We start from the raw sequence: 18,445 nt of genomic DNA, 5'->3' as shown, positions 1-18,445 counted from the left end.
AAGGGTTTTTATCTTCAATGCTTCTTACATCTTTTAGAATAACATGATTAGAAGGTTTTAAGAACTGCACATACAGTGATTTAAGGACATTAAATTATATTTTTTTGCATTTTCCATGCATTTACAATGAGCTATAATAGCAAAAAAGTTAACAGCTTTTAACCTTCATAAAATTTTTTTCAAGTAAAATGTAGAAATAATGCTAATCATTTCATTCTCTATAGTTTTACTGCAAAATTCAATATTTTTATTAGGATTTTTTAAAATTAATTTATAATACTGGGCGAAAACCTCATACAATTTTAAGAAATTATCCTTGTTCTTTGGCTCTTTTGTTTCATCATGTATCCTAAAATAAACCTTGTCTTCAAAGAACCATAATAATGTAAAAAATTATCCGGTAGCTCTGGTTCTCCTTCGGCATCCCATCAAATCCCTATCTTTATCTCATCTCATTGTGGGTGTAGCATAGACCAGCCTCCTGTGGCGCACCCTGGCCAACGACTCTGTCGGTAAATTGGTCTACACAACTGGCTTCATATGGATGAATGACATAAGATAAGTGCCCGCCATTAGTAAAAAAAAAAAAAAATTGCTACTGATATGGTATTGTTAGCAGAAGAGGAGATGGTACGAAGGGATGGGTACCTATGCTACTGGAGCTAAATGACAGCTGTGAGCAGTTAGGGATGAAGATTAGTGCAAAGAAGGCGAAAATCATAGTTATCAGGAGAAAAGTAAAGAAGGTAAACGTGAGAACTCCAAATGAGGCACTAGAACAAGTGTGGATTGCTTCATATAGGGAGTACTGTAAGTAGTAACATGAGCTGCTGCCAGGAAATCAGAAGGAGGATAGCAATGGCAAAGAAGCTTTTAAAAGGTATAGGAGCATCTTCTGCGGATTTCTGGAAAAAGAACTAAGAAAGAGACTAGTGAAGTGCATTGTTTGGAGTGTGACATTGTACGGGACAGAAACATGAGCATTACAACGAAGTGAAGAGAAACAAATAGAAGCATCTGAAATGTGGATATGGAGAAGATGGAACATGTGAAATGGACAGACAGAATAAGAAATGAAACTGTATTGGAAAGAGTGAGTGAAGAAAGAATGATGCTGAAACTGATCAGGAAGAGAAAAAGGAATTGGTTGAGTCACTGGCTGAGAATAAACTGCATACTGAAGGATGAACTGGAAGGAATAATGAATGGGAGAAAAGTTTGGGGCAGAAGAAGATCTCAGATGATAGACAACATTAAGGTATATAGGTCATATGTGGAGACTGAAAGGAAGGCGGAAAATAGGAAAGATGTTGAGTTTGCAGTGAAAGACCTGCCCTTGGGTAGAAAACTATGTATGATTGAATGATTATTAGACTTCTTGTGCATTCTTTTCAAGTAAATTTATTCAGAGATCTTGTGGATGGCGATGCTGATATAACCTCTGCAGTTGCGAGCGTCATTAAATAAACCATAACATTTTAACATTTTTTTCTTATGGATGATAAGTTTTGTGGGTTAATGTAGAGAAAGAAATCTGTATATGTATGAAAAGACAGATAGAGCTTATATTCAAAATTTTCGTTATTGTGGCTACTAGAAACATATATTTTCACAAATGTCTCAAAATCAGTATTTTGCAGTGTCACAGTACTTTCTCAAAATTTTGTATACAATAAAGAAAAACAACAAAACGGAAAAGCTGTAGTTATTTCCCTCTCTTTGACTTCAACATATACAACGAAAATGAGACATTGAAATTGAAAATGGGCAAGAAATGACTGATAGATTTTGCCTGGGGTCCTCTATCAAAAACAAGTTCTTTTAGGTTCCATAATTCTATGACAGGGGCATTCTAACTTTATTTTCCCGATAGATTTTATCACCCTTTAAAATTCATTAACCTTGGACCAGGTTTGGATCCTCGAATCTCGGGTTCAGTGGTCAACATGGTAACCACTTATGTAGATCGACTAAAAGAAAGTATACTGATAGAAATTGAGCACTGAAATTTTTTAAAACTAAATATTAGCTAGCTGCAGGATATAACTCATATGTTGTACATATCTGAAACGGCTGTTGTCTAATGCTCATCTGTTCATAATATGACTGAAATATAACACTTGTGTATTTTGCCTTTTTTCCCCCAAAATTAATCTCTGTCTCTTGGCTGTAGCAACAACAATTGAAATGAGACACGTGGTCTGCTGCTGCCTTGAAGTTAACATAATCAGTAACCAACAGGCCCAAGATATCTTGCAAAAACGTGTGAATTCGCATACATCTTATTTAACTTTCTTTCTTCTCCTCGTTTTGTCTAATTTACATTACCCAGAAAGCAATCCTTTTAGTGCTTTCTTTGATGATACTGTGACTTCGAAGATTATATTCACGTAAAAGTGCTAATATAATACCGTATCTGTATACTTTACATTAGATAATATTCATCCAAGTAAATTATGTTTTGAATTGAATTTAGGGACTGAACAAATATTGTAAATTTGGCACTAGAAAGTAAAATACCCTGGCATGAATTGGTGTATTGCTACATAACGAAATGAAATATTATTGCAGTGAAAATAATATACATTTTTAATAACAATTGTGAATTTCTGACTGGTACGAGTATAAAAATTACTGTACTTTCTTGAGGTCCCAAGTATCATAGGTTTGAACCCAGATGAGAACAATACTTTTTTGAGTGAAAAAATTTCTAACCACGACATCCGTCAGATAAGGATGTAAAACTATTGACCCCATTTAGTATAATATGTAATGAATAGAAAAAATTCTTTCTTCATGAAAAAGGATGAATAAATGCGAAATTTTCGCTTAGCTACAGAGAAGACTAGGAACATATTGATTTAAAATTTGAATGGTCCACAGGCTTCTTTGTGGAACAGTATTCGTAACATAAATGTGAGTACAGAAATTAAAACTATATCTTATATAACAAGCACAAAGAAGTCAAGGAAGGCTAGTGATTTGGTTGACACTGAAGAGCAATGAAACAAAATTTTTTCTTATGTACTTGTAATGGTCAGTATTTAGATTTGTTTATTATATAATATATACCGGACATTATTTTCTTTTGGCTCTGATATGGGGTTGCCTGTATCTCTGTAAAGCATGTTATTATGCACTTAACACATACTTTTAATTGAGACGAGAAACTATGTGGTTTGGTCATCAGTTCCATGAATATGTGTAGTGAAGAATGAATCATTTTAAGAGGACTGAGTAAGACCCATTTTTCTATTCCGAATGTTCCAACATGTTAGAGTTGTCTATGAAACCATTAAGTTTGAGAGTACGGTACCTAAACAAATATGTGATGTGATATTCTAAGAGAATTTTTGCTTCACGGTGCCTTATATTTTGGTCAGTTTGTGACTGATTTCTGGCAAAAGAACGCTCAGCATTCTTGTAGTCAGAATATGACTTACTTTCATTTTACACGATTATTAAAATTTTGTTCAATATCCGTTATTTTTTATGGTATCCTGTATGAACCATTATTTACAGAAAATGTTCACGATTTAAATTTTTTTTATTTTATTATCGCTGGTTTGTTTAATGAAAAGATAAACTTTCCTGCTTTGCTAGAAGAGTTGAAGAGTTTCTTGTTCTGTCATGTTTGCGAGACCAAACTTCATATCTTTGATACTTGAGATGTATTACAGAAATAAGAGTTCAGCATACATTATCCGAAATCCATTCTTTAAATTGTGTACTGACAATTGCAATAACACAATAATTCAGTCATTTAATAAGGACACTGGCATATGCACACACAGATATTCGTAGCACACATCTCCATCATCATATTAACATGGCCATTGGGACATAATGTGACCGCTAGCGACACACAGACACTATCACAAATACACCCACTTGCATATTATTTATACATTCACTTGTACAGTAAGTTACACTAGCATAAATGCTCATTTGTAACACATACATTTGCAGTGCCAATAGCTAGTAGCATATTCACATGTCTACTGGCACATGCTGTACTTACTTGAATATAACTCTCATTATTTTCCCCAAAATTTAATTTTAAAGAAGTTGGAGTGCGTGATATATGCCGAGATTTTTAGAAACTAAAGTTTTTAAAGAAAAAAATTTAATTGACACTTATAATTAAATCCTCTATGGCTACCCAGACACTGGTGGAAGCATTATGGCCTTCAATCAAGTAAGCGAAAAAATGGCCTAATGGTGGATGTTAACAAAATAAAATATGTCATTTGGCAAAGCTTACTGCTGTAATTTATCGTAAAGAATTAATTTAATTTGATTGTATTTGAACGAGCTGCTTTCTTGCATCTTGATCGCAATAATAATTATATCTGTGAACAGGCTATAAGGTGTGTAATTCCTAAGTTATTGATTGTTGTCAGGTTGCTAGTGATGATAATACAGAAATATTACTTTGGTTGCTTACTTCGTACTTTATAAAGTACATATATTCGTATTAAAACAATTATATTTTGTGAGGGGGATAGACGTTATCCCTGGCATGGATGTTAATATAAATTTATGAGAAGAGGATAACTTTCCAAAATTCCCCTCATCCCCCTCCCCCTGTTAATTCCCACCCTGATGGAAATTACCCATAAGTTTCCAGTAGGTGGACACACATTCCTGTCTTGTGATCGGGACTTCGCATTGATCGAAAAATCTAAACAAGGCAAAAAACCATTTGTTCTCAGAGACCTTTTTGAAATAATAGCTCATGCAAACCAAAAATATCCATTTTTAGTAGTTAACAACACAGAGTTCTTTGACTGTATGGAAGTAGCAAACAAACTTTTGAATACCAAGGAAATGAATATTTGCAGAGTGACTGCGACAAAAGTTACTCACAACTTTGAAATGCTATTCATCTTTGGGGAGGGGGGAGTTTTGTGTGTGTGTGTGTGTGCGTGCGTGCGTGCGTGCTTGCGTGCGTGCGTGTGTGCGTGCGCGCTTCCTCTGTGACATTGCTTTTCTTTGTTTCTGAATTGGATGTTGAATCTGAGTTGGTGTACCGCAAATGTCTGCGGATGGGAACTCTTGTATCTAAGATTTTTTGTGATTTCATTTTTCTGTTTGTTATGTAATCACTAGTTTATGAATTCCCATGACAATTTCAGAAAGTAATTTTTGTTGGACTTTTTGGGAGAAGAAAGTGTTTGTATTCGTAGTTCTCAGTCCATTTTCTGCACAAAATTCAGCAGGCATTCGCTATTTTCGTTTCTTACGTCTTTATCTTTTTATGTTATTCCTGGCAAAGCGTGTTTCTGATTCTAGCATTGAAGTCATTGACTATTATAATGTTTTCTTTATTATTTTTTATTTTGTTTCTTGAAGGGCATTGTATAACTTTGCTACGTCGCTTCAGGTTTACTTTCTTCCAGGTCATAAATATTGACGATCATAAGTCCTTGAATTCCACCACGACTCTTCTCTCTGCTATATAACAGTATTCAGTTATTTTTTCTTTCATATTGACATAAGTCAAAATACCAGCTCTTTCTTTGGGACATTGGAGTTTTTTTAACCCACTATTTTTTAATATGTAATCTTGCAGTTTAGCAATAGATTTTCCTCATTTCTGTGTCTTGAAAGTTGTATAGATCTTTATTTTATATTTCTTCAATTTGTCTTTTACATACTCTTTCCCACTACAATACTCTTTCCCACTACAATAATTGGTCTAACATTCCAGAAGACATCTTCCTTATACTTTTCTTCTGTTCTACTTTTATTTTATTCCGATTTATCAGTCTGGCTGTCTCTGTGAATACTTCTGTGAGTAATGGAAAAATTTACATTTTTAAAATGATTTACTTGCCCTTCTTCGATGGGTATTTCTTTCTATCTGGTTCGTCCTCCATGACCTGCCAGGCAAGAGAGGCCCTATGGGTAGTTATGCTACCACCTGTATAGCTCATGAATTCATCAGGACACACTAGTCCCACCACCACGTCAATGTAGAAATAATGAGATACTTCATAGTATAAATTAGCAGAATTTAGTATCATGAGATACGAGGGGGATCCAGGAAATAACGACCGTTCGCGCATACGCGCCGCACAGCTGACTCCCCTTCCTTGTTTGAAGGTCAACTGGCTTCCTTAACATGTGTTCTCATAATGTTGTGAGTACTGGTTGCAACAAGTCGCCATTGTGCATTTTGTGTTACTTCAAAATGAACGACGTGATTGATAATCCCCTCCGACTGTGAGGTGAGGAGTGTGATTCGATTTTTGAATGCCCGACATTTGAAACCTGCAGAAATTTACCGGCAATTGAAAGAAGTGTATGGTGATACTGTAATGAATGAAAGAAATGTGAGAAAATAGTGCGAAATGTTCAACAATGGGCGAACAAATGTCCACAATGAAACTCGACCCGGACACCCATCACTCATCACAGAAGACCTGAAGACTAAAGTGAACGACAGAATCTTGCAAGACAGGCGCACATCACTCGACGAATTGCATATTGTCTTTCCTGACATTTCTCGTTCTTTGCTTGGTGAAATTGTGTCGCAACATCTTGGCTACCACAAAATCTGTGCCCGCCCGCACACTGCTGCTTCAACTCGAGAATTGCTGGAAATCTTTGATCATCCGCCCTATAGTCCAGACCTTGCTCCTAGCGATTTTCACCTTTTCACTAAGCTGAAAGACTTTCTGGGTGGTACGCGTTTTGGAAGTGATGAAGAGTTGAAGACAGTGAACGCCTGGCTTAATGAACTGGCGGCAGAGGAGTATAACACGGGAATTCTAAAGCTAGTGAACAGATACGACAAATGTTTAAATGTAGGTGGTGATTATGTAGAGAAGTAAAGGAAGCTTCAGTTATGTAACAGACTTTGTTTTTTCAAATAAATATATATTTTTTTAATTATTACAACAAAACGGTCGTTATTTCCTGGATCCCCCTCGTACTAGGAAGTCGGAGGAAGTATAATAGTTAGGTAGACGAGAATTTCAATGCAGTGAGGTTTTTTCTAGATCGCTTTTAGTGAACAATTGGAGTATGAGCTTTCTGCATAGAAGACTTTGATTTAAATTCTAGCAAGTTCAAGTGGAATTTCTGATGGGTGAAGACTATGTTTGGTTCAGGCTTTTGTGGGATGTTCCATCATCCTTTGTGCAAAGTGTTTCACCTTCACATGCATTGCAAGCTAGGCTATACACAAAGGAGGAGGTTTTTGGGAGTTAATCTTCCATTAAAAAAAGTTGCGAGAAATAAAAAAAATCCCCAAAATAGGTAAATAATAAATATAAATTACCGTTTTAATCGTTTATTTCAATTAACGTTAAGATTAATATGAAGAAAATACTTCACATTCTCAAGAATTAACAACCTACAGGACATCTCTCTTCTCTCTTCGATTTCCAAATCCTATACATGAACTTGATGCAAGCAACATCTAAGATTATGAAGTGAAACGTCTTCACTCCGTCACTTATGGAAGGAGACACATGGTTCAATAACGTTACCGTGAAGTACTCTTTGTTAAGGCATGATATAGTTAAATGACAAAATGTCAGATCAATTTGGTCTATTATGAGCAAGTACGACATATTACATGCAGATATTAATTGATTTTAAGGTTAATATTTCAATGAAATAAACTATGATTACAAGATATTGAGTTGAGGGATAGTTTTGATCTCTAAGAAACGATTATCTCTTTTTAATAAAATTTCATTCTTCAGTGATCTCTTAACTTTCATGACCATACCACATGGATATCACATTTTATCTGATAAGTATTTGGCATGAATCTTTCAACTTAAAATTGTGCCTTTGAGAGGAACTACGTTTCTTTGTAGCTGTAGAACATTGCTTGTTCTGTTAAAGCTTTTTAATTACTAGTTTTTCTTCATGCTTGGTGACAGCTTTGACCTTAAATTGTAGGAATTACCAGAGTTTGTCAGTTTATTTAAATTTTATCTTTTGCAGTAAAGAGCCTTGTGACAGCTCTCTTCCTCGTCCATTTTCTGTGTAAGAGCTTTGCTACTGAATTATGTACATGACACTTGTTTCCTTCGGATGATTACAGAATTTAAAAAAATGTTAATCTTTTTAGACTGTTAGTACTTTTTGTCTTTCTGAATAGATACATTGTTTCTGAACTATTTCTAGCAACATAAAGGCCCAGTGACAATAATGTGCCTAAGCTATATGATTGACTACTTTGGAGACGAATTTTGATTCACAGAATGTTTTAAGAAATGATACAGAGCAATTGGTGTAAGATTTATATAGGCATGTACGTTGTATATGTAATTAGAAATCTTACTTACTTATGGCTTTTAAGGAACCCGGAGGTTCATTGCTGTCCTCATATAAGCCTGCCATCAGTCCTTATCCTGAGCAGCGTATTAAAACTTATAAAAACTTCTACAGTTATCTGCTAACCAGACAAAGTTAAGAGCAATGTTATGTTCGGTTTAAGTGTTAAGTGTTATGAGTTAAACTTAATAGTTTGTAAATATAATTTATTGCATTTGAATTTAATTTACACCGTGTATGATAAATTAAGAAATCTGAACAGAATCACGAGTAATTAAAAAATTAACATTATTCCTTAACGGAATGTAGACATAAGGAGGAGATAGTGCGACATTCACTTTCGCTTAATGGTTGGACTAATGCACTTAATTAGAGTGGTTCAGTAGTGGAATGAGCTTACTCCGCAGTAAAAAAAAAAAAAAAAAAAGAAAAGAAACATTCTAAATTATGCTGTTATAATAATTGTAGACCTGAATTGACAAATATCTCGAGTACATTGTAGTAGTAAAGTTTTCAGGAGACCATAAAAACTATGTAAGCTTACCTTATGAAAGTATGGAAATAAATATTGTATAATTAGAAAACACAGGCTTAGATTTGGACTTCGGATATTCTTTTTTTACAGGATGGTAACCTATGCAGAACACAACATATATCAGGTAAAATGTCACGTTCGTAAATATTGGACTTTAAATGTTTGTCAATCCTAGGTCTTCAATTCTCATTTACATTATTCACGAATAACTTCTTATTTCAGAATGTTTTCGGATGCATTTTATGAGAAAAATTTTACGTTTTATTGCCTTATGAAAGATTAATAGAATTGTCATTGCCGTGTTTCATTATTTTGTATGTATTTTAAAAAACTGTTTGTGTTAATTGATATTAAGGGGATTAGTGATAACTAATTTTTTATCCATTCGTGCCCCTAATGATGAATTTGAGAAAATAAAAAAATTACATAATCTTTTTTAGTTGTCTGGGCTCGATCACTTTGTCACTGGAATGCTGTAGGTAATGTGCGTAAAATTATTCGTTTTCTGCAGTTAGTAACTAGGACACTAACACGATTGTTGATTACCAATTTGTAATTTTTGTTACTTTTTTACTAGGGATAGTCGCTATTGCATGATAGGAAAATTATATTTTTTAAGTACCGATACATTCTTAACACAAAGGCATGAACATGTTTTAAAAGAGAATTATTTAGAATTCATCTACACAGAACTGCATGTGATATTTAGGCTTACTTTTTATTATAGCATTTATAATAATCTGGAGTAGAGTTATGAATTAAAAGGATGCGATGAACTCTTGGGTTTTGCAAACATGGGTAGGGATTTAATTTCTCAAACGTTTCAAAGTAACTTTCGAGTTCTATCTTGTGGTATCATCACTGGAAACGTGGAAGATATTCGTAATACGTGAATGTTTGATCTGTTGTGCTTCACTTCAACCAGATGGGAAACCACACCAAAAGTGCTGTGTTTATTGGTGTAATGCGCATAATGTGACATAGCAAGGCACAATATGAAATTAATAATTATGGTAGCTTTTACTGTCAAATGTAATATTTATTTTTTTATCTGTGGCATGACAGCATAAGAGGACAAGGCTGACCTCATGTTTACATGCCTCTGCAGAGATGAACGATCATCCAACTAGTATGGGATTAATATGTGATTAGGAAGATGATTCTCCCCAGTCATTATACTGTAGTTCGAAACTGGATTTCGCTATATACTGTAGCTCTCCAAATTCATTACGATGCTGTGTGGGCTCCAGTACCATACACTGGCTAAAATTTCATGAAAAATTTCTTCCCTCCTGTCTACTCGAATCAGCGCTCATTATTGCTAGTCTAAGACATGATGTTTAGACAACACAGCTACAGTACTGGGAACATTTAATGTTTTATGCTGGGATTAAACTGTTAACACGACATCTGTTATACCTTTTATGCAAGAAAGGTGAATTACAAAGAAACACTCGTCATTACTGTGTCAGATCAGCCTTGGTATCTGCATTAAGAGAACTGAATTGGCAAGTCTTTGAAGATTCCCTAACTATCATCTACAGGTTCTATACAAGACATGCTGATATAGTTACCATTCATTGCAAAAGAAAAAAATAAAATAAAGCTTTAGTTACTGAACCAAGCATCTGTTTTGAACATGATGTCGAACAAGCAAGGGAAATAATTAATGAAGAGAAGAAAAATATTTATGAGCCATGTATTCATAACCTCAGCCAAAAATATAACTTCCAGCTTGAAAACTTATGTGTATTTGGATTATTCTTTGGAAGCAGAGAAAGTCTTACGAAATTTACATGGGAGATCATGAAAAGACTAGACATCACTAACGAGATAACTAAAAAAAAAATTCTCAACATCATTGAAGACTTTTTAAGTATCTTATATCATCATTTATAGTTTCAATTAAAAAAAATATTCTCAATGTCATTCAAAACTTTTTAAGTATCTTACATCATCATTTATATTTTCAATAGATAAGTCTTCATGTGATCCTACACAAAAAAAGTCTAATGGGCTTAGATCTGGTGACTTAGCAGGCTAGGATATTGGACCATCACACCCAATCCATTCACCACGAAAAGCATTGTCAAAGTGCCCAAATATATCAGCCTGAAAATATGCTATACTGTTTTGGGTTGTGGACTGAATTAAGGTACAGTGCAAGCGCATACATAAGTGTAGGAAGTAATTTTATTATCAAATTCTTTACTGGACACTTTTGTACCTTGTTGCTAAGAAAAAAAGGGTTTCCAGCATGTAGTTTACTACCTCAAAATACTTTAAATGATTCTCCTATCAGTCAACACAGTTTGTCGGTTGAATTTGAATTCACTCTTTATGAAATGGTATGCCAATTATTAGGTTGATGCATAAGTTCGTAGTGTTTTTGTTCATCTTCACAACAGTACATTATTAGGAGATTGTTCAACATTTGTAATTTGGAGTGTTGTGCTTGTAAATACGCCTTGAATATTGCGGATTTAAAGAAAATTTGTACTGTTTGTGAGCTAAAGAAGATGGAGTTTGAAGTGGAAAAAAAAACTAACGCTTCCGACATATATTCTATTTGAGTTTAATAGAGAAGCAAAGGCAGTGGAGACGACTTGGAACATTTATGCCGTATACAGGGATAATTCCATCAGAGAAAGCACTGCAAGAAAATGTAAATGCATTTATTTTTGCTAATAATTGTAACATAAAATATAAACAGATAAAGCTTTAATAATTTCAAGGGCAAATTGTTCCAGAGTCGGGTATCAATTCCGGGATCCTTCACTTAGCTGTCCACACCTGTGGAGTAACGGTCAGCACGTCTGGCCGCGAAACCAGGTGGCCCGGGTTCGAATCCCGGTCAGGGCAAGTTACCTGGTTGAGGTTTTTTCCGGGGTTTTCCCTCAACCCAATACGAGCAAATGCTGGGTAACTTTCGGTGCTGGACCCCGGATTCATTTCACCGGCATTATCACCTTCATTTCATTCAGACGCTAAATAACCTAGATGTTGATAAAGCGTCGTAAAATAACCCAATAAAATAAAATAAATTCACTTAGCTCATGAATGCTCTACCGTCTGAGCTACCCAGGAACTACACCCGACACCGTTCCAATTTTTCCCTTTATATCCACACAACTCAAGTGGACTGACAAGGCGCCAGAAACCCAACTTTGAGTGCACACAAACTCTGTGTGACTCAAATTGTGGTTTTCTGTTAACGTACCTATAGTGACGTATATATTATGCAAATATGACTTTCAGGTATAGTTCCCTGAGTTGTGTGGATATAAAGGAAAAAATTGGAACGGTGTCAGGTGTAGTTCCTGGGTAGCTCAGTCGGTAGAGCATTCGTGCTCTAAGTGAAGGGTCCCGGGATCAATACCTGGCCCCGAAACAATTTTTCCCTTGAAATTATTCAAGTCTGCTTCACAGGTAGCTAAACCTGAAAGCCAGATTTGCATAATTGATAAAACTTAGCTCACCCCTGAAAGAGTAGAACTCGATTCTGTCATTTCAGCACATAAAACCCCATACAAAAGTGTGTCCATCCACAGAAGATGATGTTATGCATCTGGTGGGATAAGAAGGTGTCCTGTACTACGAATTGCGTCCCAGGAATGTAACCATAACTACTGACATTTATTTTCAACAACTCAGACGTCTTGTAGCCACAATTGAAGAAAAACAACTGGGAAGACTGCATCGAGTGCTGCTACAACATGATAATACATGTTCATTCCTCTAACATAACGAAAGCAGCTAATCCAGGAAACATCTTCGATAATGAAGATGCTTTACAAACTTGACTTGACGACTCTTTTAACTCCAAACCAGCAAATTTCTTTAGGTACAGAATCCAGAATTATACCCAGTATTGGCACAGAGTCATAGATAATATAGGAGACTATATTACCGATTAATTTCTGTCTTCTGTTCATTTCACAAACATTTGTCACAGAATAAAAAGGCTACGAACTTTTGCATCAGCTCAATATGTGCAACCATATAATTATGCAGTGATCTAATGATTGTATTAATACAAGATGATCATAATGTTTCGTTAAGAAGAGTCAGTGGTTTTGTTAAATGTACCACATTAGAAACAGATCACATCTACATATATATTACGTGTTTCTTCCTTTGTCCTGTTTGGGATAATAAGCTTAACTGAGAAAACAGTGTAAGGAATGCTATCTTGAGTGACACTATCCAGAGAACAAGTCCCGTAAGAAGTTTTGATCAGTCTTACATGGTTGCAATATATAAAAATTTCACTTAAATGTGAAAGTCTGAAATTCATATGACTTAATCATTGCTTTCTCGGAGGTAAGCGTCTTTTTAATGTGTTAGTGTTAGTACTCCAGAACTACCCAGAGGAGCTTGTATGCCTTCTGTATTGTCGGTATTGGGATTAAATTGGTCAGTGCATGTTTATAACCACTTACCTCATTCTACTGTTGATGTTGAGAAAGCCATGCAGTGCTAGTTTACCTATCTGATAAGAAAAGAAATTTCTGTATATCAGACCTGTGTTAAAATGTTCAATCTCAAGATTGATAGTGCAAATAGGAGGCATAGTTTTTATTATTGTGTGTGTGTTTGTGTGCATGTCTTAAATTGACAGTAGTAGGAGAGTCATGGTATAATTGTACAAACCTTTTAAGTCTGATTTTATAAAAGTGTCTTTTTCTCTTTTTGAATATGAGTACCTCACTATCTGTCATTCAATTTACAGCATGATTATAGGAGTGTGATGCTAGAAATGAATATTTTTATTTATTGAAGCGAATTTTAAGAAATAAAAAATTGATTCATATCTGGAGTCTGCTAAAACTAGTATTGAAATATGCAAGCAAATACGTTCAGAATGCCCTGACCATGAAACGAGCAGGCCCGTTCAAATCCTGGTCGAGGTTCTTCCCATGGGTTTCTCTCAACCCATTAAGAGCAAATGATCGGTACCGGTAACTTTCAGCACTGGACCCTGAACTCATCTTGCTAGCATTATCACCTTCATCTCAATCAGATTCTAGATAACCATAGAAGTTGGTAAAGCTTCGTAAAATAACCAATTAAAAACGTTAAAAATGTATTGGTAGGCCTACTGAAATATGTACTATAAATGTGCATTTACAACTAATGAAACTATAATATAATATCATGCCAGTAAATTTACCTGAATGTCTACTGTTACAGAAGATAATGGAAGTTACTTTGAGATTTTCCGAAACTTTTGCATCTGTAGCTGAAATACATTTTATGCAGTAAATATGTTCGTCCTACTGGCTGAATAGATTTTAGAGAAACTGCACTGTGACAACCTGGCTCTTGACAGAGCAGCTTGGAGTTCTTGTTATACAGAGAACACATTATGCATGATACACATGATATGCACTGAGTATTGGTAATTCGACACACCTCAAACTATATGTACAATTGTATTAAAATGAAGTAGTTAAGACATCATTTACTCACCCAAATTAAGAAAGGAGATGCTGAAACTGTCCGCCTCCTTGTTTTAAATACTTAGACCTATTGTATCTGTTAAAGAAGTGACACATCACTTGCTACAATTCTCGTTCAGAGATGGAGGCGATGTTTTCCTGGATGCTATTTTTCAGTTCTTCTAGGGTATGTGCATTATTTTTGTGCAGTTTATCGATACCCCGACCTAACACTTCGTGACTTATACTGTATATTTGGGACACTCTAAAAGACAGAGCTGAAGAAAGAAGCTGCGTAAATTAGTGAAAAATGACAATTTTGCCAGTTTTGCATATAAAAGAATTCGAAGAGTCAACAAGTTGTGTAATGATTTTAATGAAGAGAATTCTCCAACAGAACTAGAAGAGTCTTTCAGAGTGAATGTTTTTCTGAAAGCATTTGACTTAGTAACATCCGAACTGTGTACAGGATTTTCAGCCTTAAAAGGTAGTTTCGAAGTTTTCATTTTTGTTTCCCCAAAACACGTTGACTTAAGCGAAAATGAAATGTTTAACAATACTGAAATTTTACAAAGGTTTTATAACACAGATTATTGAACATTTCCTTCTATTGAAGTTTTCTCAACATTTCATAGAATACATAAAATAATAGAAAACTGTCAATTGAACTGCAGACTTATTGACTGTGAAGTATTTCTAACTCTGACTGTGAATATATGTATTGCAGAATGATCCTTTTCAAACCGCACACTCGTTAAGAATTACTTTAGCAACAAGATATGAGAGGACAGGATCTGTGGATTGAACTTTATTGCAATAAATTCAAGTGAAACTAAGGAAATGGACACCCAAACATTAATTAAAAATTTTTCCGAAGTAAAGTAAGAAGAAAATATGTTTCTTATTGAAGCTGTAATATTCTTTCCTATTGAAACCATGTATAACTTTGTTATTTTTCAATAAGTGTTGTGTTGCTAATGTATAGTATATTATAAAAGTAAAATCAGTGTTAACCTAGGTAGTACCCCTATTTTAAATGCAGTCACATAAATCTTCGCTAAAAAAAAAAAAAAAGATCGCTCTTTAATAGAACTTGTTTCAATATCACATGTAAAACATTCACACAAAATTTGTCGAATTTTTGTTGAAATAATTAAAAGAAACTTGTTTCATGATAAACAAAATGTGATTTGAAGTATTTTTTATATATGGAAAGTTCTGTGAGTTACCAGGAGAATATTAAATTGTTTAATGTACTCAAGCAACATAGATTTATTACTAAAAGTTTAAATTTTAGCTGTCAAAACTTTGCGAAACTGGAACAGCTCTAACAGGTGTAATTCACGTAATGTTTCTTGTGGTGGTAATGCTGATGATTATGATAATTATTGATATTATTATTTTTATTATTACAAATACGAGGATATTATGTTCGAAATTCAGGTTTTAAAATTAAATAATCGCACATACTTTTGAAACGTTATTCATAGTGTATAAAATTTTAGAAAAAAAAAATGTTCACGGGTATATACATTTTTGCACAAATTTACATACACAAATGTTCATATCACAAATCTGCGGATTTATTTGGAGTAAGGTAAAATCAGTACTGTGTACTAATCTTTTAGATAAATAACTTACAATGCTATTGGAAATGATGATAATTTTTATTTACAAATTCAGGAGCCTTTCATTGGAGTAGCTGTAGGTGGCCAGAGTATACCAGGAGGGAATCCTGGAAATCTTCTAGTGTGGGCTATCACAGCACATGGACGTGTAAGTATAAGTAACATTATTTCTTCCATTGTTTATTTACATAGGAAGATAGATGCATAATTTGCCAGATGGCTGTCACATTTGCTTTCCATTGGTTTAAAATCTTATATATTTCAAACAGAATTTAGGAAGTGCCCAGTGTTGGCAACTATGGTTACAGTTAAGTCCATTCTCTGACATACAGTAGTGGCTTCATAACTGAACATTTGCTTGAGATGAAAAAGAAAGATAGAGAGAGAAATCGTTTTTGTTTTATTGAAATATTTCAATCTTAGTGTGATAAATTGACTTTTTGTATGTTCAGGAATGCCAAAAAATTATATGGATTTTAAAATCTTACATCCTTATCATAGAAAAAAAAAAAGACAAATTGGACGTGTGTCGAACTCAGGAGTTTTTTTATTATCTGTTCAGAATTTAAGATCTGACTGCTGTAGCTACATGATATAGATGAGAAAGAGGTAGCAGGGACGGCTCTACAATAAGAACTGCAGAGCTGCAGAACCACCATTTACATGGACCTGTAAAATTAAAAATGTAAAACATGCTTTTATGTAATCTAGTTCATTGTTTCATTTATATTTCCAATTCATTCTCTTTTGATTCGAGATTTTACTGTCTGTAGGATCCTTGAACTGCTTGAAAATTTTTATCTATAGTGTACTTTTCGGATCTGCGATCAGCAGTTTCTGGAGCTCAATGTAGGGTAGTCGGCAGCAGGAAACTGGTATCTGTCACTGTCCTGCAAGACTGCGTTAGAGCTGCAGCTGAAGCAGCTAACTCTCCGAATATAGAAAAAAACCGTCAACACTCTTATCTCTTTATGATCTGCGTTGGAGAACACATAGGCTTCTGGACTTACTGTATATCATTAGTTCATTACAGTTCCAGTGTCGAAAAGATTGTGTTATAGTACTGTGGGTGATGTGATGTGTTTAGTCAGTGTTCTAAGAAAATATTTTGTATTAAAAATGAATGAAGTGAAAAACTGATCAACCAACACTTTTCGAAATTAAACGAGAAATTGCATGTTAACTTAAGGAATTAGGACGTCCTACACCAAATTTAAATATTTAAATTTCTGGAAAAAGTCGAGGAAAATTATATACTAGTCATTTTAATACTGAAATGTGTAATGGAAACAATTGGTTTTTTTGTTGCGCTCATGAAAAGCTCTTTTTTTCTCATGTCTTCTGTTTGGAGGAGAAAATATCTGGACAAAGACCGGAGTGAAGGATTTAGTTCATTTGACTTAAAAAATACAAAAGCATGAAAATTCGAAAACTCATTTCTACAATTGAACAGATTTGTCACTGCTAGAGATATTAAAATATTCAAACATAACTTTATTCTGTGTGTTGGACTAACATTCAGAAACAGGATGAAAATGTTTCTAATAGATATGTGCTATCTAAAATAATTAACTGTGTGAAATTGTGTGGCACATTTGAATTAGCAACGTGAGGACTTGCCGAATCGGAAGATTCAACATACTGCAGGATATTTCAGGGTTTGACTGACATTTAGTTTAAACTTTCAAAAATCATTTATAGGGCTCGTTACAATTCAAAGAAACTACAAAACCAATTCAAAATGAATTGCTGGATAGCATGTTAGCAGTTATCCATGAAGAATACAATTATAGTGTGCATGCGTGTGTGTGTGTGTGTGTGTGTGCGTGCGTGCGTGCGTGCGTGCGCGCGCGCGTGTGTGTGTGTGCGCGCGCGCGTGCGTGCGTGTGTGTGTCCCCCCCCCCTATAGCTCATTTCTTGTTTTTTGCGCTGTTATGCCAAAGAATTAAATTTAATAATGCAAGAAACATGTTCACAAACTAGTAAGTTACAATACTTTATTGCAAATTTGTAGGAACTCCAGCTTTTTGACGTGATGATGTCTTATAGTTCTGTCTGCTGGTATAGGTGTAGGCTAGAAAAGTTGGCATAACGTAATTCGGTAGGAGTTAAAAGTGTTCGTGTGATAGAAAGTTCCTGATGGTTGTTCATTCAGGTATCAACATGTGGGGCATATCCTCCACTACGTGACTAGTTGTGCCAGGTGGGAAAGGTGTTGTGCTCGAAGTGGGTAGAGCACGCAGATTGTTGGAGTAAAGTCTCGGGTGCACAGTCAACTTCGAGAAGGCGCTGTGATTACACGTGTTGTCCAATTTAGATGCAATAAATTGCATGCATTTGCTAATTACACCTATTTTTGATGCATAACTGCCAACTATTATAATTGCAGGCCTCTACTGGGAGGTAGGCATATTAACTAAAGAGGTTGCAGATTGTAACTTTTGCTGGCAATAATTCGATAACCTTTGAGTGATGTTCAATTTACCCTTTGCTTTGCTTAGTTTCACATCATTAACTTCCATCCAGAATAGAATTACCAAAAT

At 34.7% G+C, this 18,445-nt stretch overlaps 1 protein-coding gene across 6 annotated transcripts in view; it reads left to right on the top strand.

Moving 5' to 3' along the window:
• The window catches only part of Pex23 (peroxin 23), a 146,121-nt gene that overhangs the window by 13,440 nt on the left and 114,236 nt on the right, over positions 1 to 18,445 (top strand). For all 6 annotated transcript variants that reach the window (XM_069833143.1, XM_069833145.1, XM_069833142.1 and 3 more), the window contains one exon: positions 15,958 to 16,050. In XM_069833143.1, the coding sequence (XP_069689244.1) occupies positions 15,958 to 16,050 (93 nt within the window). The remainder of the gene's footprint in view (positions 1 to 15,957; positions 16,051 to 18,445) is intronic.

Source organism: Periplaneta americana, chromosome 8, assembly GCF_040183065.1.
Source record: "Periplaneta americana isolate PAMFEO1 chromosome 8, P.americana_PAMFEO1_priV1, whole genome shotgun sequence".
Taxonomy (NCBI): Eukaryota; Metazoa; Arthropoda; class Insecta; order Blattodea; family Blattidae; genus Periplaneta; species Periplaneta americana.
This window is presented reverse-complemented; position numbering and strand designations above follow the sequence as displayed.